An 11880-nucleotide genomic window follows, 5' to 3' on the forward strand; every position below is an offset into this window, starting at 1 on the left:
TCTGCCCATTTTTGGAAGGGGTCATTTGCCTTTTTGGTGCTAAGTTTGCTGAGCTCTTTGTATATTTTAGTGATTAGTCTCTTGTCTGATGTATGTCATGTGAAGATCTTCTCCCATTCTGTGGGGGGTCTCTTTGTTTGTGTGATAGTTTCTTTGGCTGTGCAGAAGCTTTTCAGTTTGATGTAGTCCCATTGGTTTGTTTCTGCTTTAGTTATTCTTGCAATTGGGTTTGTTTCATCAAAGATGTCCTTGAAGTTTAGGTGGGAAAGTGTTCCACCAATGTTTTCCTCTAAGTATTTGATAGTTTCTGGTCTAACATCGAGGTCTTTGATCCATTTGGAGTTGATTTTTGTTTCTGGTGAAATAAGGTGGTTCAGTTCCATTCTTCTGCATGTTTCAACCCAGTTTTCCCAGCACCATTTATTGAAGAGAGCCTCCTTCCTCCATTTAATACTTTGGTCCCCTTTATCAAAGATTTGCTGTCCATAGGTATGGAGGTATATATGCAAATCTTTTGGCACAGGGCTGGTATCTGCTAAATGCTGAATTACGCTGACTCTTGTGATAATGAGGCTGAAACACACTAGCAGTCTCTGAATGCCAGCCCTCAGCTGCATAGAATATCATAGGCTTCTAGAGAGGAAACCCTCAAAAGTCACCTGGAACCAGTTTTCCCTTAGAAATCATTTGCCCCAGGGACCACCAGGGTTATCTCTGGAACTTAGTGCCTGAATGGCAATCCCACTGCTCCCAGTGGCTTCCCCCACCCCCCTCTTTTTCTTATAGATACAGAAATAAAAAGGGAGAAAAGAGAGAGAAGGAGAAAGGCATATGCAGCACTGTTCCATTGCTTGTGAATCTTTTTCCTTGCAAACAGGGATGGGGGTTTGAACCCCTATCCTTGAGAATAGTAACTTATGTGTTCTACTGGGTGCACCACCACCCAGCACCCCTAGCCAGTCACCCCTCTGCTGAGCCTCTTAGACTTTGCCAAAGCACAGTGGGAATGCACCCACTGAGTTTTATAAATTGGATATGCCTCATGGGGATAAATAGATCGAAGCAAGGAAGCAGATTCTCCCAGGCAATCAGAAAGTGTTTACCTGTCAGCCTGTGGGGCCTAGAGACTTGTGCTATCAGAGGGGACAGAAATAGGCATAGCAAGGGGGTAAAGCAGCACAAGCAGCCTCAGGCCTAAAATCACCTTCCAAAACAGCACACAACCTTAAGGACTTTAGAAGCTCCCATGTCAATAGCAAGTCTTAGAAACTAGCCCTTCCCATGTAGGGTTCCATGGTGTAATGGTTATCAATCTGGACTCTAAATCTAGAAACTAGCCCTTCCCACCTGTCTGCTTAGACCCAAGCACCACTGCTTTGACCCTTTCCTAGGTGAACAGAGCTTGCAGAAACCTGAAAGCTGTCACAAAGAGGTTCTCAGAACTCCCCCTTCTTTTTAATGAAAATGCCCCAGAGAATCCTTTGAAATGGAGAGTTAGAGGTATCCAGTTGATATTTTTTCTTTTTATTTGTTATGAATAGTTTTTTATAAGATTATAATATTATAATGTATAGTTCCACCTACTGTCGAAGTTCTGTATCTCACACTCCCACCTCCCAAAGATAACCACCATAGTTCTGGCAAGTCTTACTAACAGTTTGCTTGCTTCTGTTTTGTCTGTATTTTTTGTTTGTTTATTTGTTTGTTTTGGCAAGTTCATGTAAATCAGATCTCTAGATTCTACATATGAGTGAAACCATCTTTCATCTCTTAATTTTGCTAATCATAACCACCTACAGTTCCATCCATTTTGTCCCAAATGACACAGTATCATCCTTTTTTAATCACAGAGTAATAATATATCCCATAACTTCTTTGTTCTGTGAAGACAAGGATTCTCTGATGGATCAAGACAAGGATTCCCTGATAGATGCAAAGTCCTCATGCCCTTCACCTTCTCCCCATGCATCAGAGATGAACAGGATGCTAAGTGTTAGCAGAAAGGTGCCTTGCACAGTTCTGGGAGGTGGCACAGAGTATAAAGGATTGATCTCAAGCATGAGGTCTTGAGTATGATCCCTGGCAGCACATGTACTGAAGCAATGTTTATTCTTCCACGTCCAGGAAAAATCCAGGAATAAGAAATGTTCTTCCACTTCTGTGTGTCCTTCTCTATTTTTTTTTAGCAATGTCTTAAGTTTTTGTTGTAAAGGTATAACAGGTTGATCAACACACTCTGGCCTTCCTGGTTCCCTGTAAAACCAATTGTTCCCATGGTTAAGACATAACCTTCTGCTGTCACACTGATTAGTCTGCAGTTCATCTAGGTGTTTAAGTAAAATGTCTTTAAACCTTAGATTTTGGGTTTACACAGTGTTCCCCAGCTTCCTCCAGCTGTGTGCTTCTTCTGTCACCTGCACAATGTCCAGGCAGCATGATGGTCTGGTAGGTGCCCAGGAGATAGAACCAGACCTGTGAATCAGAGGGTGGGGAGCAGATGCTTTGGCAAGACTCCTGACAGACCCACATGAACCCTGGCTTCCGGGCAAGGAGGTGTCTCAGTCCATCAGTATCTCAAAAGGTATTATTACCAATGAATTGCCCTCCTGTATCTTGAGCTGTGCGGCACAAATAGCAATTATGATGGTGACCCAAACACCTGTGTGGAGCAGGACAATAGGTGTCACTTGCCTCAGATGAATAGAAAATTTCAGGGTGGAACTCTGGCTGTGACATTCTCATTCAGAAAATTAAAGCTGTGACAAGGTGGGAGGCACATGGGAAGAGTTCAGTGAAAAGATGACTCCTTATGGGATGGAAAGAAGCCAGGAGCCCACTGAGAAGTAAAATGACTATGGCCAGCCTGAATTTCAGGAAGCTGCTCACTTATCCCCCTGCCCCCAGCTCCTGCCTCTTCCACTGCCCAAGAAAGGACTCCCAGGGAAGCAGAGAGCATCAGCCTCATCTTGATGCTGGCTGGCCATGAGCTTGAGACAATGGAAGCCCTCATCCTGTTGCCAGGTGGGGAGAGCACCAGCAGCAGCCTGATTGCCACTCGTCACATCCCTCTGACATGCTGCAGCTCTTTGGGCTTTGTGGAGTTCTATTTTTACCCTCTGACTCTCTGCTTAACCATACTGACAAAAGGCCCAGAGAAAAGGACTCTAAGTAGATGAAAGAAATAAACTGCCTCTTCAGCTCCACCACCCCTGGGATTAGAGCTTCAGGGCGTGAACCGCATCCTCCTGGTCAGGTGTCCTGGCTGATTTGAGGCCAGCTTCCCCATTAGTGAAAGTCCATTAAGTACTTTCATAGGAAGACTGATGTCACTAAAGACTCTGTGTTTTTGAGCACACAGTGTCCTCAGAGACAGGTGTGCTACAAACCCAAGATGGTGTAATTATCTTCACGACTCACTGATAACATCTGATGAGCAACAGTAGGGCTAGTGCTCCTATCCCCCAGGTAATGGCCCCAGACATCTGGTTAACACACTCTCTCCTTTTCCCATTGCCCTCCTTGGCACAGATCCCTATGTCAAAGTGTCCCTGCTTTGTGATGGGCGGAGACTGAAGAAGAAGAAAACCACCATCAAGAAGAACACTCTCAATCCTGTCTACAATGAGGCCATTATCTTTGACATTCCTCCAGAGAACATGGACCAAGTCAGCCTGCTCATCTCAGTGATGGATTATGACCGGTAAGTCTGGGTCCCAGAGGGGCGTAATTCCCTGCCCCTCCGCACCACTCCAGCCCAGGATAGGCCTCCTTGACCTTGGACCTTGGGGTTCAAGGCTCAGGCACCCAATAATAGCCTCCAATCTCCCTCTACTGAATAAATATGCAGGAGGTGGAGGAAGGATGTGCCCCTCCACACACACACACACACACACACACACACACACACACACTCTACATATACAAGGGTTCAAGCTGTGGTTCCCAGCAAGCCCATTTCTATCAGAGCCTGCCCCACCCACCACTTCCCTAAATTCACCCCTGCCTATTCTTTCTTATGATTTTTCTTTTTACCTCCAAGGTTATCATTGGGGCTTCATACCAGCACTGTGAATGCATTGCTCCAGGCAGCCATTTTTTCCATTTTATTGGATAAGACAAAGAGAAATTAAGAGGGAAGGAAAGATAAAGAGGAAGAAAGTGCCTGCTTCTCCCTACCTGCAGAACTGCTTTGCCACTTGTGTAATGCCCCCTTGCAGGTGGGGAGCTGGGGACTCAAACCTGGATCCCTGAACGTGTCCTTGCTCTTTGTACTATGTGTGTTTAACTAGATGCGCCACCAACCGACTCTAACTCAACCGAAAGTTATTTATTTATTTATTTATTTTATAGAGAGAAATTGAAAGAGAAAGGAGAAATAGAGAGGGAGAAAGATACCTGTAGCACTGCTTCATTGCTTATGTAACTCCCCCACACACACACAAGTGGGGGTTGGGGCTTGAACCTGGGGCCTTACACGTGGTAATATATGTGCTCTACTGCATGTGCTACCTCCTGGGCCCCATGCCCCTTGCCTGTTCTCGTTCCTTTACCTGGATCCAAGTCATGGCACCTTCCCTTTAAAATGCTTCCCTCTTCTCTCCCTTTCTACTTCTTGCTATCCTACTCCCACAGGGGGAGGGATGTGCAACCTCCTAGCTGACCTTGTCTCTAATCCAGCCAATGTACTAAAATCACATCTTCCCCCAAAATATCTGAAACTCAGGAACCATCAATGGCTCCTGCTGTCCAAGCACTTCCCCTGTATTCTCAAGACCTTCCATAATTTGAACCCAACATATACCTCCAATTTAATTTCCCATTCCTTGAATATATTTCTTCTTTTCTAACATTTCATTTATTTTACTTTAATGAGGCCAGAGTACTGCTCAGCTCTGGTTTTTAGTGGTGCCCAAGACTGAGCTCTGGACTTCAGAGCCTCCAGCATGAAGGTCTTTTGAATAACCATTAAGCTAGCTCCCTGACCCTTTCTTCTTTTTTAATTATCCAGATCCTATTTTTCCAGCCAGATGGACTCAAAAACATTGCCCAACTAGTCCAGTCAGTATGACTCCTCCTGTCTAGTTATACCTTTGTCTGAAAGAGAAAGAAATCATGTAGTGACCCTCCACCCAGATTGTTAGCACAGGTTCTTGGGCTCAATAGATGCTCAGCGAACATCTCTCTGTGATGACTGGTGTTCTTGCTTAGTAAATAAAGTTCATCCCAGCCACTGAGGGTATGGAGAAATGGCAGTCAGAAAAGGTTAGTTTATTTCCAAATATTGATGTCTTGAGCCAGGATGTGATGCTTACTGAGTCAGATAAGGGAAGAAACCTCGATTTAACAACCATTTCTTGAGATTGCAAATAAATTCATAATCTTTTGTTCACCTGTCTGACCAAGAGCAGAGCTTCACTGCCACCGGCACTTTGGGAACCTGCTGAGGGTTTATTTGCAGAGCTCCTCATTCTGATTTAGACCTGCTGGGCTGCCCCAGAGCCCTAGTCTGTCCCTTCTGAGAACACATTCCGAAAACACAAGTGTTGGGGTATCTCTCTCCTGCAGAGTGGGCCACAATGAGATCATCGGCATTTGCCGTGTGGGGATCAATGCTGAAGGCCTGGGCAGGGACCACTGGAACGAGATGCTGGCTTACCCGCGGAAGCCCATCGCCCATTGGCACTCCTTGGTGGAGGTAAAGAAATCCTTCAAAGAGGTGGGTGAGGTCATGCCTGGACCTTGGCATGTTTGCTGCATGACAGCATGGGCTGGAGAATGGCCAGTAGCAGCTGTGAGGCCATGGCGTTCATAGTCTTTCTTAGGGAGGTGGGGGACCCCTACTGCTCCCCCAACAGGCAGGACAGGAATAGAGGGAGAGAGAAGTTGCCTGATAAAAAGCCTCTGAGGTTGAGTATTTCAATAGCAACTCTGAGTTCTAAAGTGAAAACAAGAACATGGAGGCAACCTTCCCAGGAGCTCCAGAACCCTTTACTATACACCCAGGCAGGCCGCCCCATCATCCTCCAGGAGACAGTTGCAGAGGAGTGAGATCAGCACTTGGCAGAATATTCAACCTCTGTGGAAGCAGTATGTTCCCTGAGGCCAGACAGTCCTCAGAGGCTTTCACTGAGTGGATGAGGGGAGCCAATAAACAAGCCCCTCTGTAATGAAAACTGGGCTTCACCTTTGCTAGAGGAGAGAGTACAGCTTCTAGGTGTCACAATTTCAGCCTGTGTCCTAACAGAGACATAATGGAAGGAATGCACATGAACCCAGTGACTTAGGTTCCAATGTTGGTTCCTCTGAATCCTCTGAACTTGCTGTATGATCTTGTGCCAGTCATGTTTCTTACTGAGGAAAAAAAAAATGCCTTGCTCAGCGATCTTTACAATCTACTCACTCCCTCCAAATCCTACCAATTTAAGTTCCCGCCGTTTATCCCATAGGGACCCAAGTTTACGTCCCCATTCCAGTCTGCATGGAGGGAAGTTTTACGAGCAGTGGAGCAGTGCTATAGGTGTCTTTTTTCTCCCACTCTATCCTCCCTCCCCTCTTAATTTCTCCCTCTCTCTCTCTCTCTCTCTCTCTCTCTCTCTCTATATATATATATATATATATATATATATATATACATATAGTAAGATAGAAACAAAGAAAGAAGGAAGGAGAGGAGAAGAGAAAGGAGGGGAGAGGAAGGGAAGAAAGAGGAGAGAAATGGAAGGGGTGTTGGGAACCCATCATACAGGCACCAAGTCCCAGCAATAACCCTGACGCAAAAAAAAAAAATTAATTTTAAGTAAAGAAATCTTGCCATTTATCACCTTAGTGATATCCAGGCCTGCTTTTTCTCACCTGAATAGAGCCCTGGGTTTAGTTGGGCAAGGTTCAAACATTATTTTGATCATCTTTTTATCCCAATCCCTATCCTAGCTGCTTGATTATTCCCTTAGGTTTCAAGCCTAGTAAGTCTAGAAAGCTGTGTAAAGGTGAAAGATCTACAAATAAAGTTGTAGCCTATCTACCACATGGTCCCTCAGCTTGAAAACAGTGTTGACTTAAAATCAGAGGCCTCTTCTCCTCCTGCTATATGACATAGATGAGGTATAGCTAACCCAGAAGACCTGCTTACTCCCTCTCCTTCCCAGGAGGACAGTGTGAGATGTCTCCAGAAAGCAGAGTTGAGTGAACTGGACATGTGGAATTCTGGGGAAAATGGAAGCCTACAGTGACCAGGCTAACTTATTTGCCACCCCCAGTAAGCCTGTGCTTTGTGAAGTTCCTGGTTTCTGCCTCTAAAGCCAGAATGGAGGAGTGAGATGCAGTCAGCAACTTTCTTCCTATCAGTCAAAAGCCTCATGTTTCTATCTTGAGTTTCCTTTGATATTATCTCATCTGTGGAGCTTTTAGAAGTGAGACTGTTTGCTTTGCCATGAAAATCATCCAAGTTCAAACCCCTAACCCTAAGGCACTAGAGGAAGTTTCAGTACTATAGTCTGTCTCTCTCTCTCTCTCTCTCTAGCTTGCCTCTCAGTTTTCTGGATCTCTTCCCCCCCAAAAAAAAAACCCATTTCCAAAAGATCCTCTCTACAAAGAGTGTTGAGGTCCCACAGCCTGTCTCTACCCACCTTGGAGGCAGCTACTGGGCAGAACTCGATATGATCTAGAGAAATAAAGCATCTCACTGAATGTAGGATTGACTCAAGCCAGTGAGGGTTCCATACACCTCCCTTTTATTTTTAAGTCAGAGTTGGAGAATGAGCTTAGAGTCTCATGTATATGTGATATCACTGAGTAATCTCCCTGGCCCAGTTTTTAGTAAATAGACAGACAGATTTTTAGAGAAAAGGAAGGAAGACATACAGAAAGGGCAAGACACTAAAACACCACTCCATTATCATGGACTTCATTATTATTCATGTGGTGGTGTCCACAGAGCTCCCATGTTGTAGTGGGGTTGAATCTAGAACCTCATGCATTGTGAGACATACTCTCTATTTGCTCAACCATCTCTTGCCTCCCCCCTTTAAACACACCTTTTTTTAAAAAAAATTCTCTAAAGAGAGTCAAGAAAAAAAGAAGATAGCTAAGATATTCAGAATGGTTTACAAGCAGGAACATGGAATAGGAACAGAAACACTCAGGGCCTCAAGCCACTCTGGTCTTCCATTTCCTGTTTGGTAAAATGATGAGCAGTCTCCTCCCATCACTGTCTTTCTTGAAAACTCTGGCCTTAATTGCTCCCTGGGCAGACAAAAGGACCCCATCCTGGAGCACCTCTCTAATCTGGAACCTACAATAATCCATCCTGGCCACTAGGCTGGGTCTGTCCATGCACATTGGAAGTAGCTGATGCTCAGCTGCTAAAGCTGGGGGTAGATCAGATCGGGGTACTGGCACTGGGTCCCAGAAGCACTCTCCATGATGAATACAACCTAATTAAGCCAAATAATTGATTCCAAGTCCTGTTTTTTGAGAACTCCAACTCACTAGCCCAGACTATAAAATAAAGAAAGATAAAGTAGAATCAAGTCCTTGAAAATGAATATTTGATGAAGCACTAAAAGAAATGTAACAGTATATTGGAAACAAAAAGAGAATAAAATAATCCATATCTTTGGGTTTACTTTTTTCTTACTCTTACACTCCAAGCATGGGGATGCCACTTTCCCACTCCCTTTCCTACCCTTTTGTTTTTCTCCTCAGTTGATCATTTCTCTGTATGAAGATAGAATTGTTTGTCTTGACAAGTTAGGATTTCATCAGTGCCAATTTGTGTGCAATCTGTACTTACCCTTTTAGCATCCACAGTTTAAGTAGCTCTATAAAAAATTTATCTAAAAATTCACCCAGCTAGTATTAAGTGAGCCTACTTTTGTCCATGTGAAGCACTGCACTTGAACATTTATCATCTCAATCATCCTTAGAGCTTGCATTCTGCCTGCTTTCCCATCCTGCTCTGGACATTGAGCAAAAGCCTGGCTCCAGGAGCATGTTTCTTGCATTTGTATAATACATACGGAAATTCTGTCCTCCAGCAACCAGGAAGATAAATGGCACCATGTCTGGAAAGCACTCTAGTGTGTTTATATTGCACCTTTCTTTGAGGAGTTTCAAGTGCTGTAATCACTTCTTTTTTTATTAATGAGAACAGAGGGTGCCAGAGATGTTTGCTTGTTTGGAGTTTTTAAATAAGGATGAAGGGGATGGATTATCTGAAAAAGCATTCTGCCCTGCTGGATTTTTTTTTCAATGAATAAAAATTGATTAAGTCATACCAAGCATCCTTCCCCAGCAGCCTCAGCAGAACCTTTCCCTCTGAACTCACTCTCCTGTTGCCACATGCCATCACTGTCACAGAATACAAAGCTCAGATTGACTTCTCCAAGACATTTGATCACAAAGGGTCAAGTTCAGATTATCCATCAGGGATTGTAGACCTCTGTTGGAACATGACATATTTCAGAACAATACAGATCTTTCTGGAATGCAGCCACTCTGAAACAGTTCTCTTCCTGTGGGCCAAAGACCGGTCCTCTGCTATTTCAGAGCTACAGTAGAAACCTCCCAGAATCATTCACCCTTCCATTCATTGTCCATGAACCTCATCTCCTCCCTTTGTTTATCTTTAGAGGAAAAATCAAGGCAAGCTGGGAACCAGTGTCCATTCTTCATTTGCCCTGATAAACACTTAAGTTCTGTGTGACTTCTCTTTGGGCTATTACATTAAAAAAAAAAAAAAAAAAAGCAAGGAAGGAAGGAAAGAAGGAAGGAAGGAGAAAAGAGAGAGAGTACTTACTTCTTGTAGCCATTTCATTTTTTTCTCCTCTGAACTAGCCTATCAGTCAGGTTGCTAAAGCGACGTGCTTACCCAGGGGAGAAGTCAGTGATTACAGTACATCTTTCACCAACATTAAAGATTGTGACAGAAAAAAAAAAAAAGCAGTGCTTCTTAAATGAAGGTCAGGTAAATGAAAGCTTTAGTAATGGTCTTATGTCACCATCTGATTCAGAAACACTTGAGTCAGAAGTCACAATGGGATCAACAATCAGGCATTTATTTATCTAAAATATTTCACCAGGGAACCCCTCGGTTGTGATTTCATTCACGTGGATGCTGCAAGCAGTGAGACTGCCACCCGGAGTTAGGAGTAAGTACCTGGTGTGGACCCAACAAGGTTAGGCTTCCAATTACATTGTGTGTCTCCTCCCCCCTCACCCCCCCTAGTGTGGCTACAAGCTAAGATGGCAGCCGGAGGGAGTGGAAGGAGCACTGAGTGGGGGTTAGGAGACCTGGGTTTGGTTCCTGGATCTGCCCTAGCTAGCTGTGTCTCGAGTTCATTTGACTTTGCTTCCTTGTCTGCAAAATCTGGAGAGTTAGACCGGATAAGCCTGAGACCTGTCTTTGGTACTATTAATAGCATGTGGAGATGGCACAGGTCTTGTGGTTATGTTAGCAGATGAGCTGTATCCCTCCCCATCCTGCCCCCACACATATACAAATGCATGGTTGCAACTTTTAGGCAGAATCCATTCTCCACAATTAGAGATGCCACCCCCCCCAAAAAACAAACAAACAAACAAAAAAAACAACTCATGACCAGCAGAAGAGCCTGCTCTTGAGGCTCAGGCTAGCCATCCTAACCTGGTTCAGTCAGATCCTGTGGGCATCCGGGAAAGTACTGGGCCTCTTCAGATCACTAGAAGATGAAGCAAATAGTGGACACTGACTTGTTTTAAAGTCAAGTAAACATGCTCCTGCCCCTCAGCCCTCCCAAATTAGTTGAAAATCTTCAAGAGGTCAGATCTGTGTCCAGCTCTAGCTTTTTGGTTTAAAGAAGAAGGGCTAAATGACTCAGACACAGTTCCATCCATCCCCAGGCCTCTTTTTCACTTCATGACACCTCATCACATCATCCACTGTCATACAGGGGCTGGAGCTGGGGGGGGGGGGGTAGCCAATGAGGCAGGAAAGCCAAGGTGGGGTGGAAAGGGGAAGGACCACCATCTCCCCAGTCTTCCTCCTCCACAAATAGGCAGGAATGATCACAGGAAGCATCAGGGCTAAAGCACCCCAAACAAAAGCAATACCAGGGCTTTCTCTGTACTAACAGCTCCTAGACAAAATGCTAACAATTTATGATAGTAGTTCTTGGCAGTAAAGGCACACACTGCAGTCTGCCTTTCTCACTGATAACATAATCTGATTTTCAGTGTGAAAAATGGCTGAAGCATTCAGAAATGGTCCAGAGCACCTCATTAAAACACAATGCACACACACACACACACACACACACACACACACACACACACACACACACACACATGAAAACATACACTCTCTACCATGAAGGAAGCTTTGATTAGCTCTACCACAGGTCTATTTTATTTTATATCCAGCATTCCAAATTAGAAGCTGTTTCTTTACTTTTTTTTTTTTTTTGGCATGGCTAATCGCACAATTTGAGAAGCTTCTGAGAATCTGGGAAAGGTGAATTCAGTGCATGAGCCAACTCAGTCTGGGAATCTGAGATGTCAGTTCCCTGACAGTCAGAATAACTGTGCTTTTTCTCCTCTCCACAGTGGCAGGGCCGAGCTGCTAGCTTCGACAGTGAGAGCTCGTGCCCATCTCCAAAGCCACCTCCAACACCCTGAGCCACATGGCCAAGCGGCACAGATGGGACTCAGCAGCATTCATTTTGCACTTGTTCCACCGTCTCAACACAGTGTTGTGTGGCAGCGGTGGCAGCACGTCTCTCACTCCGGAGTCCACACCACTCCCATGTAGGTCAAGACCGAGACACTTGTCGTGTGGTCAGATTTGTCTTTGTCTTTCCTGTCTCCCAAGGTGATTGTTTGTGTGTTTATGTGTTTGTGTGGTTT

At 44.5% G+C, this 11880-nt stretch overlaps 1 protein-coding gene and 1 long non-coding RNA gene across 4 annotated transcripts in view; one reads left to right on the plus strand and one right to left on the minus strand.

Moving 5' to 3' along the window:
- Positions 1–11824, plus strand: part of SYT6 (synaptotagmin 6) — a 72105-nt gene extending 60281 nt beyond the window's left edge. For 2 of the 3 annotated variants that reach the window (XM_060201843.1, XM_016191335.2), the window contains 3 exons: positions 3529–3700; positions 5566–5716; positions 11581–11824. In XM_060201843.1, the coding sequence (XP_060057826.1) occupies positions 3529–3700; positions 5566–5716; positions 11581–11652 (395 nt within the window). In that variant the 3' untranslated portion in view covers positions 11653–11824. Of the gene's footprint in view, positions 1–3528; positions 3701–5565; positions 5717–10079; positions 10149–11580 lie in introns of all 3 variants that reach the window. The other variant, XR_001601661.2, reaches the window with a different exon arrangement.
- Positions 1–11880, minus strand: part of LOC132541380 (uncharacterized) — a 621539-nt gene that overhangs the window by 429615 nt on the left and 180044 nt on the right. The window lies entirely within an intron of this gene.

Source organism: Erinaceus europaeus, chromosome 11, assembly GCF_950295315.1.
Source record: "Erinaceus europaeus chromosome 11, mEriEur2.1, whole genome shotgun sequence".
Lineage (NCBI taxonomy): Eukaryota > Metazoa > Chordata > Mammalia > Eulipotyphla > Erinaceidae > Erinaceus > Erinaceus europaeus.